The sequence below is a fragment of the Dermochelys coriacea genome, chromosome 8 (genome assembly GCF_009764565.3).
Source record: "Dermochelys coriacea isolate rDerCor1 chromosome 8, rDerCor1.pri.v4, whole genome shotgun sequence".
Classification (NCBI taxonomy): Eukaryota; Metazoa; Chordata; order Testudines; family Dermochelyidae; genus Dermochelys; species Dermochelys coriacea.
Window position 1 is genome coordinate 107,045,323 of NC_050075.1, and position 17,465 is coordinate 107,062,787.

General features: G+C 50.4%; 1 protein-coding gene across 2 annotated transcripts in view; it reads right to left on the reverse strand.

Moving 5' to 3' along the window:
• The window catches only part of DMAP1 (DNA methyltransferase 1 associated protein 1), a 48,452-nt gene that overhangs the window by 13,685 nt on the left and 17,302 nt on the right, over positions 1 to 17,465 (reverse strand). For both annotated transcript variants that reach the window (XM_038414542.2, XM_043490581.1), the window contains exons 5-8: positions 14,884 to 15,042; positions 13,263 to 13,430; positions 11,770 to 11,955; positions 8,866 to 8,937 (exon numbers count right to left, since the gene is read on the reverse strand). In XM_038414542.2, coding sequence (XP_038270470.1) covers positions 8,866 to 8,937; positions 11,770 to 11,955; positions 13,263 to 13,430; positions 14,884 to 15,042 — 585 coding nt within the window. The remainder of the gene's footprint in view (positions 1 to 8,865; positions 8,938 to 11,769; positions 11,956 to 13,262; positions 13,431 to 14,883; positions 15,043 to 17,465) is intronic.

The window sequence follows — 17,465 nt, forward strand, 5'->3', positions numbered from 1 at the left end:
AGTCACAAAACTGATTAGCTGGGATTTTGGAGGTTAATATATTTTGGATGCTTTCCTCCTCCGACAGCATCTCCTTATAGCTCTTTTTGCAACACAGCCCGGGCTTATAATTACACCAACATCGCTTTTGATTTAAGGACTGCAATTCTTTGTCCTTGCTATAAACAACCTGTGCTAAGCGCATGAACTGGGTGTATCAAGAGAAAAATAAATAAAGGGCAACACATCAACGTGTCACTCAAAGCCGCGCAGCTACGGTACCCACCCCTCCCAAGACAGAAACAAGGGCGCTTGGCCTGGGCCCCCAGTTGCTGAGCAGGCAATGTGCCTGGCCCTGGATCTGCCTACAGGAGGGCATGCTGGGCAGTAAGTGGGCTATGCAATGAACAGAGAGAACCAAGCTCACTTTCGTAGCCCAGGTCCTTGCTGGAGCAGTCCCTTGAGTTGGTAGGGGAGAGGCCTGTCCAAACCTGGGCACCGAAAGACTTTGACCTTGGCCTCAAAGCTGAGCACCTGAGGGCAACAGAGTCACCTGCACCTCGATTTAGGGCTGAGCCACACCTACCCAGAAACTCACTGATTCAGGCCGATTACTACGAGACCTACTGCAGATTAACAAATTTTTCCAATTAGTGATGAAACACACAAAACATGGTAACAAAGAGGCAAGGACGCAGCCTGGCAAAACAGATTCAATTCATTTGAGTTTTCTGCGTTGTTTAGTTTTCCCAATTTATGATAATACATCAGAGCAGACCAGTAAACTTCTTGGAGTATCGCTTGGAGAATAATGAAGTCTTAGTAACATGAGACCTCACCACAGAGTGCCCAGGGATTACATCGGTGCTGGGAAGTGGTTACAGACTGCTGTCTGCTTGGGGTCTGTACAGAGCATTAACAAGTTTACGGATTAACAAGGAAGGACTCAGCAAGGTCCTGCTCAGGATGATTATATCTTATTGGATGCTCTGCCATTGCCTGCTATAAACTTAGGACTTTCGTTATGAACCTGCCATTTTCAGAACCTCATAACTTTCTCAAAAACTCAACTTCTGGGGCTGAAATTTCCATGCTTGGTCTCTCACTAAAATGGTTTTGGTTTGTTTTTTAAAGTTTGAGTAGCATTTATTAAGTCATTTCACACAAGTTGTTCCCTGTTTTAATTCAATATTAGGACACACTTTTCCTCACGCTGAGTTTTGCCATTATAAACCCTCAGCATTGCTAGCCCTGAGGACTATGCCCTTCTATGCCCTTCCACCATTTTGCAAAGTAAGTTACAAGCATTTAAAGATTCAGTTGTGGCACACCGCTCCTAATGCGACAGACACCGGGCCCTCATTAGCACTGCAGGTGGCCTCCACAGGAGGTTTCAATGCAGAAAACTTTCCCGTAGCCAGCTTTTCAGTGTGAGAATGAGTTGCTGCGCGGACATCTTTCTACTCCTGCAGAGCCTGGAGTTTGCAGGAGGAGGGGACCAAAGCTGCACGAGTCCCTGCTCTTTTGTTCTGGGTGGCGTAGGAGGAGTGTAAGGGCAGCCTCTCCCATGGGGTGCAGGAGCAGGTAGCTCCCTTTCTCCCACAGCTTGAAGGAACCGCAGGAGGAACCTAGCAAATCTGGAATTTTAAACAACAGGGAAATTAAAATACAAAAATGTACAATTATGGGACGGAGCATTTAACTCAAGAAGGGAGGAAATGAAGACTGAATATGCAATCTGACCTTGGCCTCCTTGTGTGCATACATTATAAGGTTTTAATTAAACAATCACATTCTATTTCTCAAATAAAATGACACTTTTTTCCCCCGTACAGCCTCAGATCCACCATGCAGAATCCTGTCGTTCTGCCCAGTGATGTGGGTGAGCCAGAATAACAGAGTTCAGGAAGGTCATTTAAATGATGAGACAACAGCAAACATACTTGAATGTCATTTGTACTATCTGTTGGCACATAGGATAGTTTACAATTAAATTACAGTATGATCTCTCAGTAACTACGCATCAGTATTGGTGATGCTCAATACAATACCACCTGGGGTAAATAGGCTACTATTCAGTATACTAATGTTCTTAGAAACAAACTTGTGAGTGCTGATTTATGGAAATGATTATTTTACAGTTTCCTTGGCTTGAAGGTAAATTATTGCTAACTTTCAAATCAGCAGTGAAAAAGTATAAATTCTGTACACCACAAATTCTTCTAGGAAATGAAGGAAAAGGTTTTACTAGCGAGATTTCCTTTCAGAGATTGCAAAATCTTTCTCAAGGGTGAGAGACACACTCGGAACCAAGGAAAGAGGAAGTTAGCTCAGCTTCCAAACAACAGATATGGAAAAAAACAAGAAATAAAAAAATACCTTTGAGATAGATGACACTGCATTGTCCTGATACATGGTTTGAGTAACTACAATCAATTAGAAAACTGCGCTAGTGTAACTATCTCCAAAGGAAATGTTTTGTTTCAATGTACAATACTTCTGGTGACTACATTATTAACAACGGATGCTTTATAAATAATTCATAGTGTACCCCAATGGAGTAAATGGAGGGAAGAGATGTATACTACATGATGATAACTTACTGTAAGAATAAAAATATACAGTACAAGATGCTACAGACTTGTAGCAAAGGTTGAAACAAAGCAATCATTATCTGAGAAATAACGTGATCATGACACAAAAGACCAACAACAGAACAACAGGATTACGGCTGCACACTCAGCCTTAACTTGGGCAATTCTTGACTTCAACACAGGAACTGCCAGACTGGATCAGGCCAGTGATCCACTAGTCCAGTATCCTGTCTCTGACCAGGGTTCGTACCTGACGCTTCAGAGGCAGGCACAACAAATCTTGCAGTAGGATGTTATGGAATAAACGACTGATATTCTCCCTAACCATGTCAGGGACAGACCTTGCCAGTTCTAGATTGCCTGACCCTGAAGCAGAAATGTGTACATCAATTCCATGTTGTTTTAATCCTTGCTATTGTAACTCTGCATGATCTCATTATCCACATAACATTCAACCCTTTTCGTATTTCCTTTTAGCAATTTTAAATTGCCTGCCTTTCAATTTCATTGACTGTCCCCCCTTGCTCTTGTATTCTGAGCAAAGATGAACAGAAGAACTTGCTCTACCTTCTCTAGCCCATTCAATATTTTATATCCCTTTATCTATCACCTCTTAAAAAAAAAAAAAAAGAAAAACTCCCAAATTTTCCACTCCTTATTGTGACATTCAGGTACGTTTTAGATACATACAGGTATTAAGAATGCATGCACACTTCCACACATCCCTTACTAGTTATACTATATATAAATATTACTCCTGGGGGAATTCTGCATCACTGCGCATGCACAGAATTCATGTCCCCCACAGATTTCTTTGCTTCCCCACAGAAAAATGACTTTCTGACAGGGAAGCTTCAAAAGCAGTTACGCACCACTCCCTAGCAGAGCAGGTACATTGTTTCAGGCACCCAGAGCAGCTGGCAGAGACGTAAATCACCTCAGGGCTGGGAACACCCCAGCTAGTGGCTTCGACCGTGAGCCGTGATCAGCTGGGCTGGAGGCGGGAGAGGACAGGACTTCCTCTTCCCCTGCAAGGAGTGGCTGGGTCTGTGTCAGACCCACCCCCAGAAACCTCCCCCAGCTGCAGGAAGCTCAGCATCCTCCCCAGCCTCCTGCCCCCATCACTCCTCAGCTGCGTGGGGAGGGGTGACTGTATGGGGAGCTGCTCCCCCATCCACCCAAACCCTGGGCATCCAGACTTCCCATACACAGACACCCTTGCCAAGCCTCACCCCATACATCCTGAAACCCCCTTCATACCCAAACCCCACTCCATCGAATCTCAACCCCTGCATCTGGAGCCTCCTGCCTCTGGGCCCCTATTCCTGCACCCAGACCACCCCTCACTGAGCTCCCTGCACTCAACCTCCCACCCTGACGAGCTCCATCTCCCTGCACCCAGACTCACCCTGCAAAGACCTCCACACCCAGACCCCTGCACTGAGCCCCAACCACTTTCACCTGGAAGCCCCTGAACAGTCCCATCACATCTGCACCTGGAACCCCCCCTCCCAACAAGCCTCTGTGCATCCAGATCTCCCCCACACCTAGACCCCTCACAGAGCTGCCTGCACCCAGACTGTCCCACACAAAACCCTCTCACCTGGATCCCCCCACACTGAGCCCTTCCACACTTGGATCCTGCCTGGTTGAACCTACCTGCCCCACACGTGGTGCATCTGGCACAGCAGGGCAGGGTCCCAGGGCGTTTCTGGGACAGGCCCAGGCCTTGTGCTGCGTCAGGATCGGGTACAGCATCACCACTGAATCCGTGTCCCTGGGATGGGGGTGGGGGTGGGGAGGCTGCAGGGTGATCTTCCACCTTTGTATAGCCAGTGGCCTGTGCTCCCCACTGCCGTGCTGGAGCCTCTGCATTTATTTATTGACAAATAAAACTTGCAGAATTTTAAAATATTGTGCGCAGAATTTTAAATTTTTTTGGCGCAAAATGCCCTCAGGAGTAGTATAATACATCCACTGGCATATTCCACAGACATGAATTTGGATCAACCTGCATAACTTGCTCAGGCCCTCACCACTCATGGATAATGTGAATGCCACAAATTCAAACCAACACCCCATCATAGCACCAGGTCCATCCTGCATTTTTCCCCTGTAAAGAGTAATGTCTTTCCCCTAGGAAGAGTAATGCAGCATGCAGCCAGGATTTGCACCCAGTGATTTCCCTACAGGAGAGGTGCTAGGAGAAGCGACAGGAACATTTCAGCTATCTGATCCATAGGACGTTTCAGACTTGGAAACATATGCTTTCCTGCCTGATACGGATGTGCTGATTACCATCAGCTTATCTTACCAAGATGCCTCGGAGTGCAATCAATACTAAACAAATAAATTATTAATTGCGTCAAGTAATTAAATTTATCAAATCCAAATAAATATAACTGATATTTTATGTCGCTGCTTTCCAAGCTCAGGCTCTGAAGGGACTATATTGATCAAGGGTGGGGAGACAGATGTTTCACATGTTAGCAGCTGATGAGGTCTGGGTTTGCATTAATGTCATGCAAGAAGCAGAGTCAAGAGCCTCTGATGGAGAGTAAACAGGCAGCGTCTTGGCCATTTAATTGTGGGTCAGATCAAATATGAAGAATAAACATTATAAAAGACATGCATACAAACCCCCTCCCCCTGCCCCGATCTTTCACGGGAAGCCTCATTCATCTTGGAGATGTGGCAGAAACCCAACCCCTGCCCCCAAAGAAAAAAAACAACCACAGTAAATTGTAACTCATTAATCAGTGCTAAGAAAATGCTCAGCTGGCTAGTAAATATTTAAAAGCCAGTGAGGGCGAATATTTGAATCAATGGGAACTAAAGCTGTGTTCAAAGTTTTTCTTCCCCTATTTCTTTTTTAATTGGCCTGACCAGCAATTTGTCTACAAGATTCTAGTTAGCGGGTAGCAAGTCAGCTTGCTGGCTGGAAGCCTCGTTTGGAGGGAAATGCCCGGCTGTGAACTAAACGAGAGAGCTTGAGAGTCCCTCAGAGCATTCTGCGGATCTGAGCGCTCAGAGAACTCCTTTTCATCCCAGGGTTTTGCTTTGTCCCCAAAGGAGACTACACATAATTCTTTCTCTTCCAGCCAGCTGGCCCCCCTCACATACACTTAACAACAGGACAATAGCACCAACTCAGTCCCCCAGCACGTGGGACAGGGCTGTACGCTCCCACCCTTCCTCCTAGCCAGTGGCCAAGTGATCTGTTACCGCGGAGGCCCACTGCGGCATTAAAACAACAACTTGTCATTCCTAGACAAAACTGTTATCGTGGAGTTAAGGCTGAGAGCACAGATAAACAATATAGGGTAAAATACATGACAGAGATTTTGTAATTATCCCCAAACCAAGCACAATAAACCCAGGAAATTCAGAGTTAGAGGTTAAGCTTGAAAGCAATCCAAACCCTCTAAGGTATGGAAATGCAGTTACGACACCCAAACCACCTTAACTCTGCCCTGCAGCGACACCATGTAATAACCATATGATTAAAATTAAGGCTTGTTAGTGCTTTGGGGCCTGGAAAAGTGTCCAAGGATTTTTAAAGGCACATTCTAGTTTTTCTTCTCTTTTCTCTCATAGCGTCGCACCCCCAAGCCCCAGTTTCCTTCTCTCCTGTCTTCCCACTTCTCCCTGCACACGCACCCCACCCATGCCTCGTTTCCTCTGCAGCCTAAAATCCCCCTCCGAGGAATTCACAACGAATCGCCCTTTTTCAAAATGTCCACCCGGTTCCAGTTGTTCTCAATGGGACTGATGCTACAGGCTGCCCTCAGTTAGGACACCCTCTTTTAACATGACCTCGGACTCCATGCTGCCCTCATTCAGGATGGTAGCTCCAGACACCAGGAAACAGCAAGAAACTCTGTGAGGAGAAGGTGACAGGAGACCATCTCTGCCTATGGCCTCCGTCCCACTGAGAACAATAGGGGCTTGGAGCCAGTGTGAATGAAGGCAGCTTGTGGGATTCCCTGACGATTATTCTTCAGCCTCTGAGAAGGAGAAACGATCAGCTATGAAGAATAATGGCAATAAGTGAACACTGATCCTAAAACAAAAATCTTTATATGCAGGTGATGCACAAGATTTCAGTGACCTTCAACTAGATGGGAAGTTTGAAAAGTCTGTGTCATTCTATTATTACGACCACGAAAGACAAATCAAATCCAACACTGGAGACTTATGTTCTTCAAGGACCAGGTTAACATTAATTTTAAGTAACTAAACAATTAGTTTCAATTAACGGATGAATTCTCAGCAATCCGTTCTACAGCCAAAGAGTAAGTGCTGTCATTTTGAGGAGGATCGGGGCATTTTTCATACAAAACAAAGAAGTTGAACCCCTGCTCTGAGTGCAAAATTCAACTTAGCCTTAACTGTGAAGTAGCAACTGGTGCCTAATAAAACATAACATAAAAGTTACATCTGACTGTAAACAACAATACCTAGGTCTGATACAGCTCTTCTCACAGAACCCTGTAGGAGCAGCCAGGCTTACCAAGCAAGAGGACTGGGTGAAGGGAGAGACCACAGGGGAAAATCCCTTACACCCAGCCTTGCCAGTAAATACTGGAGCTTCGAGTGCTTTGTACAAACGCTGCCCCTCGCACCAGAGCGGCTGCTCCCCCTTGTCATGTTCGTGCTGTGGGGTGTGTCCAGGGCCTGGCTGAGAGCGGTGTACAGAGCAGAGAACTCAAACCCCCAGGTCAGCAGAATTTGCAATTCCACGTTCATGCTACTTAGCACTGTTACAGTGCCTTACAGGTTCAACCGCGCCGCACACGTCAGCTCGTGAATCCTCAGCCCTCCCAAGCGAGGGGGGTGAGTCCCTTAGCCCCATTTTACACATAGGAAAACTCAACCAAAGAGGTTCAAGTCAGTGGGTGAAGGCAGCAAAGGGAGTCCGTTTCAGAGCTGGAATCAGGACTCAGAAATGCCCAACTCCCACGTTCCACTCCTTCACCTCGACAGCCCTGCCCTCCCTATCCAGCTGGAGCCCACAGCACCCGTTGCCATTCACGTGGGCCTCCCATCCAGCTATTTGGCCTGAAGAAAGTGGCTGGCTCTGCCAGATGGTTCTGTCACCAACATGTTGTTGCTCAGCTTTGCTTCCAGTTAAAAAAAAAAATCCAGCCACCCCTTATTCGTTTTCAAAATCCAGCTCAATCTCCGTAAATGACTCTATTTATCTTGGTGCCGGAGAACGCATCTGCCATGTCTCCATGAATCTTCACACATGTATCGCCGCTCCAAGCCCACGTACCAGAGACTGTGACCACCCGACTGCTTTGCAAAGCTGAGGGCAGTGGCAGTTCCTCAAGAAATGGGATCCCCACAGCTTGCACGCCCCTCAGTAGCCTGACTGAGCAAAGCCACAGCTAACACACACACAGCCCATGGGCGCTGGCACAATTCCCCAGAGACTGCACTCTGCTTCCCAGTGCATTTCGTGCAGGGGCTGAACATCTCCTGACATCAAAGGAGCATCCCCTGGAGCAGACCAGAAAATTTACCAGGCTAGACAAAGTATCTGCTTGCCCACCATCACCATGACGACAATGAAGTAACTAAGGGTGTTTTTTACTTGCCTATACAAAAAGATGCTCTTTTCCCAGCAAATGGGATTTTGTAAGGCTGATATCGAGGCCCCTGAGAACAGTCAGTCACACAAGTGGGTTACCTGGATCAATACTCCCCAGTCTCATGCTAGGAGAGAGATGTCGACTCGTGCACATAAAACAAGGCCAGGGTTTATTACTTGTTCACCCTGAGGGGAAAACAGGCACCTGGAGCTTTTCAAACCAATATTTAGTGAAGTTAAAAAAAAAAAAAAACGTACCTGTGACAGACCAACGTGTGCAAGTCACAACAGGAGAATCTGCCCTTCCGGACATCTTACAGCAATGATTTAACATCTACACTCTAGAAGGCGTATTACATTTGGCTGCAGGCTCTGTTTGGGCCAGGCAGCTCCCCTTGGCTTTGCTGGGCGTGTCTGACTGCTCAGGTGACAACGACCAGTTACGAGACACCGGCAGGGTCAGGCGTTCGCATACAAGAGGGTCTTTGGCTTTCGAAAGTAAAGCAGAACTGGCCTATAGCTCAAACACAGCCAGCGTTCCTGGCTACAGCCCACACTGCTGCTGGAGACCAGACTCTGCTTATGTTAGAGGCAAGATCTTGATTTTCCACAGCTGTAAAAGTTGAACAGATAAGAGGAGAGAGACAGGGAGAAAGATATTAACAGCGGCCCCAAAGGGCCAGGGCAGCAGCCTACCCTCTGGCTCCGCAGCGTGACACCTGCAGATTTGAAGTCGGGAAACTTGATGCCAGCAGTCTCAGGAACAGCCTGAAAGAGATTGAGACAGGATGTGTTGACGGAGGAAACGCACGGGGTGACACAGAGGCTATCTGAAGGGGAAACACCATTTCCTGACACATAGCTACCTGCCAGAGCTGAGGGAAAGGAAAATCCCAAGCAAACCCCATAGAAACCACTGAGGAAAATACTCAGCTCCAAGACACCTTTGGAAAACACAAAGCCACCTTTGTGCAATGCTTTCCACTGAGTCAGCCAGTCACCAGAGAGGGCGTGAACCCCAACCAATGCACCTCCAATGGATGAATGTGGCCACATGACCAGGGTCTAATTTAAGGCCCTACTCAGCAGCTGAAGGCACTCAGCACTCACAGGATCTGGCCTTTCCACTGCAAGCCTTATGGGGCAGGAGCCAGGCATTCTATGATTTGTACAGTTCCGAGCACCCTCCTGTGGCTCCCTATATAATAAGGACTGTTCTCCTTCATTGAGGCCTGCATTTTACTACGTATTAAGTCACTCATTTACAGCTTTCCCTTTCCCTTTCTGTCCTCATGCTCTGACCACAGCTTGCCTCTCTGTATTGCTTGGAAGGTGCTCACTGATGAACAGGACACCTGATTTAGCAGGAGAGGTTTGGTTGGGTGTTTTTTTTTAAATGCAACCCTGGAGAATGCTGTGTGACTTATCAGAGCATTCAGTGAACTGCCTTTTTAAACGACAACTATGCCAATCTGAAGATATTAGTGGGAATAAAATCCCTGCAAGATCCTTTCATGTTGGGCTTTCACCCTTTCTGCCCAAATGACAAGCTCCAGAGCTGTATTCTGCTTCCCTTAAAATCCCTCTAAAGTTTCAGATGGAGAAATCTCTCTTCTCTCCCTTGAAAGTCACCAGGATATTGAGTCACTTCCATAGACAGCAGCCACATTTCTATGCTGGAGGCAACTGCATTTCACAAGCAGGTGCATGATCCCCAGACATACAATCTGCTAGGCCCTCTGGGGTGAACAAGTGCGACAGAACCACTAAGGCTCAATGGGAAATACACCTGTAGGATATGATCTGGTGGTTTGTGTGCTCTCCCTGTCAACCACGTCTCTCTCCTGCTCACTCGTATGCTCCCCCAAAGGAAGAGCCATCTCAAAGTCCTGGCTGCCCCAGCCACACAATCAGTCACGCTGCTCTCTAACCTCATTTCTCAGAGGCTCTCCAGTTTATTTTTGCTATTGTTCCTGGATTGAGACTACAATGACAGCAACTCAACTCCCCAGGTTTCCTGCTAACAGTCACCATCTGAGTCAGAACTCTGCAATGTGCTGTACAATGCATCTCACCTCTTGCCCCTGCCCGGCCAGCACAGCACCGTGCTGCATGGGCAACGGGCATGCCAGGCAGTAACGGCACTCACAGTTAGCCCTAAGCAGGGAGTATTTGACTCAATAACTGGGTGACACACAGGCCAAATAATCAATCTCTAAAGGCCCCAGGCACTGTTTCTAAATGTCGTTTCTAAATACAGGGGTGGCCAAAGTGGGCCCCAGGGGCCATACAAACCCATCGAGTTGTACCAGCCACTTTCATCTTTGGTAGGTACAGCCTACAGCTTGGATTCTGATCGGAGCACAGTGGGTGGGGGACCTGTAGTGTCCAGACCACACTCAAGACAATGTGCCCTGCTCCATTTCACACAGCGTGGCCCTCAACCAGGCACCCTGGGGCAGCGGGGATAAAACCAAGTGTCTTGCTCAGCCGATTCAGCTCTGACTGCGCTGAGTGCATAAGCAATTAACGGGGTTCTCCTGCCTCGCACGCCTGTACAAGCTGTAAACGCTTCAACCTCAATTGACTCTTTGGTAAATGATTTTCCTTTGTTGGAATGATGCTGATGCAGCTCTCGATTCAAATTCTTAGTTAAAATGCAATTTTTGTTAACGTTTCCCTGCTAGAGTTGGTAATTGACTCCTAATGGACTCTGTCATGGTTGAAATGACGCTCATGTAACAACAGAGACCGCCTCCCTGCCTGCCCTGCCACACGTACCTGGGAATGTACATGCAGCCAGACACCAATCCGCAGCCGCCACTCAGGGGGACGCAGACCAAACCAGCTGGGAGCTTTAAATGCCTTTGATGCCATTTCCCATCACCACCCCTGTTCTGCTCCCACCACTTCCGGGTTCTCTCCCCTCCAACGCAGGATGCTCAGGCAGTGGGCGAGCTGTGCTCTGCCAGCCCAGGGAAGCTCACACCACACTGCCCTGGCTTTTTGGGTCACTTTATTCATGGCCCAGAGATCCCCTTTTTGGAGCAAGAAGGTGCCTGGTGAGTAGCTGGGCAAGCACCACGAAGCAACAATAGCCAGCAGTGCCCTTCTCCTACCTGCATCCGCCCCTGCTTCAGCTAGATGAGACCAGTCCTGGCTGCGGACAGTGGGGCAGCAATTCCCAGCCATCGGGTGGCTCGGCTAGCTGGCACCATGTTCGGTGCGATTTCATAATTCAATTAACCCCTAGCATTTTACAAACATGAACTGATTTAGCATCAGGGCCCCTCCTGGGAGTAGAGTAAGTAGCATCACCCCCATCTTACCTGGGGAAACTGAGGCACAAAGAGGGGGAGCCAACTGCCCAAAGCCACAGAGCAGGTCAATGGCAGAGCTGAATTGAAACCCACAAATCTGGGCTCCCTAGTTTCTAGACCACAGTGCTACCGAAAATATACCTTTCTTTGGGCCCAGGCAGCAGCCTCCCCCTACCCAGCTGAAGCCCAGCACCTGGCACTGGCAGGACAAGACCGGTCCTGGGAGGAGAACTCAGGGAATAAACGTTACCCAGTGACAGCAAAGACAAGAAATGTTTACAGGCTTCTCTGTCTCCTTCTTCTGGGGCAGCTTCTTCTTGGGAGCCTTGCGCTCCGCTCGCCTCTGCTCGGTGGTGGTGTCGGCAGCGGTGATGAGTTTCTGCAGGTCTTGGGTTCTCTTCTCTCTCTCTTTCTTCCTGGCTTCAATTTTCCGGAGCTCCTGGATCAGATATTCCTCTTCTGCCACCTGCCGGCCAGAGCGAGGAAAGGCGGTTAGAGCAGCCGAGGTGGCAAAGCAAGGCAAGGGGGCCACCTACCGACTGCAGCTCTGCTCCCACGCCAGTCCCCACACTGGCCCTGCACACAGGTTTTAGCTTCCTTGCCTTACCCAGCCCAGGCACCCAACACTGCAATTCCAGGAGGCATTCAGGGCCCAGTGGGTGGCTGCTAGATCCCACCCTGGGCCCAAGTTACTCCCCTGACAAGCCCGATCCCTTGGTTTTCCCTTGAGGAAGAGAACTCAATGTGACACGTTCTGCAGGGCTGCTTGGTCAAACAGGGGGACGAGAGTACCGTGGGTCAGCACCCTTGGCTGCTGGAAAGGCAGCACCTTGCATCACCCCAGTGACTCCTGTTGCCCTGCACTGATGGGTGTCCGATCCAAACCCCCATGGGCCAAGGAAAAACAACAGGACTGGGATAAACGGAGGGGCAGAAAGTCGGGTGAGTAACTGGAGGGGATTGCTCTCTCTCACCAGCTCCCTGGGAACACGGAAGAGCTGTCCTGGCAGCTCCTGACCTGGAAGCACTGGGACCATCTGCAGCTAGCTACCATTAATTAGCCAAAGAGGAAGAGCGGAGTCTCATGTGCAACATTACAGTCCCCAGTGTACTCCAGCAGGACTGGCACTCCTACCAAAGAACCCAGGATTCGGCGCTCCTGCCTGCTGCCGTTACGGCTAGGTACTGCCTGCACTCCCCAGAAGTCTGAGACACCTGGGAGGAAGCCCAGCGAACACACACCCTCGAGAGAGTTCAGAGGCTGCCAGGGATCTCACTATGTTTCAGCCCTTAGACCCAGGAAAACAAGGCTCGGGCCATGGCCTGTGCTAAAGGCTGGAACCCCGTGCTGGGTATTCGGCCGCCTACTGCCTTAGAGCAGCCATTGTCAATTTGTGAGCCCCAAAGAAGCTGTTGCTAGAGATCAGAACCCCGCTTCCCTCCCTTCTCCCCAACCTTCTGCCAAATAACTGTGCCAAATCATTGCCTCACTGCGCTCGGCCTGTCTCATGCAGCCACCCGTTACTCGTCAAACACACAAGCTGTAAGCCCTTGGGGGACAGGGGCCACATCTTGGTGCAGTGTTTGTGCTGCGCCTAGCACAACGGGACCCTGAGGCATGCCTGGGGCCCGTAGGAGCTACAGTAATACAGATAAGGACTAAATCCTACAGGGCTTCCTTTGTGGCAACTGCCGCAAGGCCTTGCAGGCTGCACTGGGGAAGTATGATTGACAGTGGAGATCGTGTGGGAAGGGGAGGCCCGGCTGAGTTACCTGCTCTGGAGTCCTGTTGTACAGCCTCTCCAGCTGCTCCTTCCTACGTCTCTCATGGCCGGCATCAAAGACGGGGATTTTCAGGTCGGTGCCTGGAGCAGCGCGGACATTGGCCAGCTTGGCGCAGATGTGGTAGTACCGTTCCTTCAGGTCCTCCACTGACCTTTTCTGTGGAATATCCCACAAAACAGATAACGTTACAAAGAGGGCTGAAGGAAACCTAGCTCCCAGTCTTTGGGGGAAGGAGGCCATGCCTCCAGAAGCAAGGCTAGGGAGAAGGAATAGCAGAGCGTGGAGAGGCCCGTCCCTCCTGACTGGCCCAGTTTCTGTGAGGGTCTGTGCAGGTTGCCAACCGCTGTTATAAGCACCTTTTACTAAGTGCCTGCCACTGCTGCTGTCTCAGGGTTATAGAAAAGGGCTGGAAGTGAAGAGACCTGGGTTCCAGCCTTGACAGTCACTGACTCATGGTGTAACTGGGAGAGTGCCTGCACCGTGCCTCAGTTTCCCTATCTCTAACATGAGATGATGATACTGTTCCTCCTTTATAACGTGCTTTCAGATCCTCCAGGCAGGTACTATAGCCCTACATCGCCAGTGTTATTCCTGTCACGCTGCTCTTTCTCTCTCCTGCCAGCAAAGGCTGGCACATGCAGAGGGGGCTCAAAGCTTTCTCCTGGCGGCCCACAAGAGAAAGCCGTTCTCAGAAGCTCCTATGCAGAAAATGGGGCCTGGTGTCTGAGCTCCCAGCCACAGGCCCAGATTTCACATGGAGCACGTGATAAACGCCTTGGGGCCCCATGACAAAGAGCGCTAGTGATTCACTCTCTGTGCTGTATTGTACCGAATGAGGTCTGAACGGTGTGTGATACAGGGGTGCAAGATGCAAGTTTCCCTGGATTCCCCTGCCTGGCTGGACCCAGGGCAAGGAGAGCCCGGGCTGCCTCAACCGCCCTTTGTGCTTTGTTGTAAAGCTAATACTCTGTCCTGCTACCGCACCCTTCATCAGAGCATCTCACAGGCTGACACAAGCTTCAGAACCAGGCAGGGACTCGGTTTCCCCCAGAATGCTCCCCTACCTCAAGGGAAACAGGTTGGGCAGGAGTTAGTGGAGAGGACTAAAAGTCAGGACTCCTGGGTTCTATTCTCAGCTCGGTGACTTGCTCCTTGCTTCACAGGCCTGACAAAGACTCGCGCAAGGTCATGGCGCAAGCCAGTGGCACTTACTGGAGAAGAACCCAGGATGCTGGCCTTTCACTGAACACTAGATGATCTTCCTGCCCAGAGGTGAGACTCGAACCCATAAGTCCTGACCTCCAGGCCTCTGCACTCCCCACCAGTTCAGCCTGCCTCTCTTTCAGTGCCTGGTGAGTTGGTTTCCTGGCAGGGACAATTTTCTCAAGGGATTCTGAGTTCCTAATAAAATGCAACAGGGAACCGATGTGAGTCGTGGCGGATTTAATTATAAACAAAACGAGCAGTAATACCCTGTGCTGGAAATTCAATATTCCTCCCTGCCAATAATTCATTCTTTTCCCCTAATTAAGTTGATACAAAGGATAATTTGCTCCTCGCCACGCGGCAGGCTCAGCACACCTCCCAGCTGCGCATTCCTGGCACTCACCTTGAACTGCTGGTGGTCGTAGCGATCATGGATCACCACAAAGCGCAAGTCGAACCTGCGGGAGAGGTCGAAGAGGTGATCTGTCTCCACCTTGGTCCAGGCGTCGTCATGCAGGTACATCTGATACTCCTGCTCCGAGTACACAGGCACCTGCACCGTCTGCACAGGGCGAGAGAAGGGAGGTGGCTCACACATCGGGCTGCCCCGCCCCCAGTAGCTGGGGCCTCTCTCGAACTGCCCTACAGGCAGCAGAGATAGAGCAAACCAAAACCACAGGGCACAGATGGGCAAAGGGGTCATGAGTCTTTGCCCAACTGGTCCCCTTACCCACCCAACTGCACCTCCTGTGGACACTAACCATGACCCAAGGCAGCCATTGCCACAATGGAGCTACGGGGCCAAGTGAAAGGGGTCATGTGGGGTCCTCTGGCCCAGCCCACCAGGGTTTATTTGGTAATTATCTCTGTGCATTTCCAATGTGCCCACTGCCACCGTATCCAAGCACCAAGAGGTCCAGAAAACCTGCCCTGGCCTCCCAGCAGGGTCTCACTTCCACCAGCCCCTCACTTTCAAAGGCCCAGCCAAGGGGAAGTGTACAACCAAGAGGGACCTCTCCGAGAGGTCAAAGTCAGGGTCTCAGACATTATGCTCTGGGGATCATTCTCCTCCCAGACCAACCGTGTTCCCCATTTCACCTGCTCTCCTAGAGGGAACTACATGGCCAGGCAGTGGTCACCAGGCCCTAGCCTGGAAGCCCTGACTCAGGCTAGCCAAGGGCCTGAAAGCAAACAACCTCGTGTTTGCAGCTACCCTCCTCCCCATTCCACAAAGCCCTTCCAGCCCAGTCCTTCCTGCCTCCAGCAGCGGCACCTGGGCATTAACTGTGACCTACCAAACAAGGAATCCTCCGGTGCTGTCATATATTCCCCCCAGCAGACTGTGAGCTCCTCCTACAGGCAGCACCTGGCCCTGTATTCCCCCGGCACAAAGGTCTGAAGGTTGGATGTGGTGCAGTTATGGGCCACCAACCCAGCTGCCACTTGCTCTCTTCCCCACCAACACTGGTCCTTTGCGAGCGGACAGCTGGCCCTCACTCCTGTGTCAACCCCGAGTCCCCAGACACCGTCAGGGCAGGGAGCACAAAGCCAACACCGGGCTCAGTCCAGCCTGCTTTGCAAGGGTTGGACACTGGACGCCAGCACATCACAGGCATCACACGGATGCTCAGAGAGCAACAGAAGAGCCTGCTGAAGTCACAACACATGGTAACGCAATGGGATGAGGGTACAGCCTGCATCCTAGGGAAAAAGCTGCTCCTTTAATCCCACTCCCCTAGAGTCCAGAGGGCAACTTCCTGCTTTCGCAAAAATACCCCCCAACACATTTTAATAGACCCCAGTGCCAGGCACCTGAGCAGCACACCCTCCCCTGGAAACCCAGATCCTCTGCCAAGCCCCAGGCCAAGCATACAGAGAACCTGCCCCAGCTCCAGCCACCTCAGTGCAGCATCTCTGAGGGGCAGCCCCTTCTGCTCACGAGCGACAGGTCTGCCTGGGCACAGGGAGGCAGCCGGTCAATTGGCCGGGCCCTGGGCAAACCTCGCTGCACTCAGGAAGCATCTCTTAGCCATGGAAATCAGGGCAAGAGCACTGCCTCAGACGGCTTACAGAACACCCAGACAGTGGGATCATTTACTTGAGTCTAAAGGATACAGGGGCTGGGAATGGGTCAGAACTACCAATCCGGATCAGGCTGGGGAACGGAGGAGAAGAGATTGGCTGGCTCACCAATTTTGGAATGGGTCCCAGAGCCTCTCATCTCTAGGGGACAGCTACCCCGCGCAGGGACTGCTATTCTCTGACAGCAAGGTGTCTCTGAAACACGAGCTGCTGGCCCCACCAGAAATGGCTTGCGAGAACAGCGGACTCTCTTTTGAATTGTGAGAAGTGGGGCGGAGGTGAGGCCATGTCCTGCCTGTGTTAGCTCAGTGCCGTGCCGCAACAGGATGGTCAGCATGAGCAGGTGGCTCTGAATTTCTCAGAGCCTCCCCTGCGAGAGCGCTTTTTGGCCGGGGGATCCCAGAGCGCTTCACCACACAGATACACTCACTGAGGAAAGCCAGGCTCCAGCCTGGCATTCTGGCCCATCCATGGTACCTGCTAACACCTGGCAGGGGTATTTTGGATGTGTCAGTGGCAGAGATTATCAGTGCCCCTTGCGAGTGGGCACAATGCCAGCACCCCTCAAAGGTCGACTGTGGGTACCTGGATGTCACCTTGTGAATCGGCTTGACAGCCCTGCCAATTGCTGCCCAATCACTGAACCCTTTGCAGGTTAGGGCTCCAACATAGGAGATGCGGGTTCAAGTCCCTGCTCTGCCAGACTTCCCGTGTGATCATGGGCCAGTCACTCGGGCTCTCCGTACCTCATCTGCTGCCCTGTCTCACGGCGGTGCCGAGAGGAGAAATACATTAAAGACTGTGAGGTGCTCAAATATTATGGGAATGGGGCCACAGAAGTACCCCGGCCTACAGAAAGGTGCTGGCAAGGCAGAGCTGACAGTCCCTGGACCCTTCCTCACA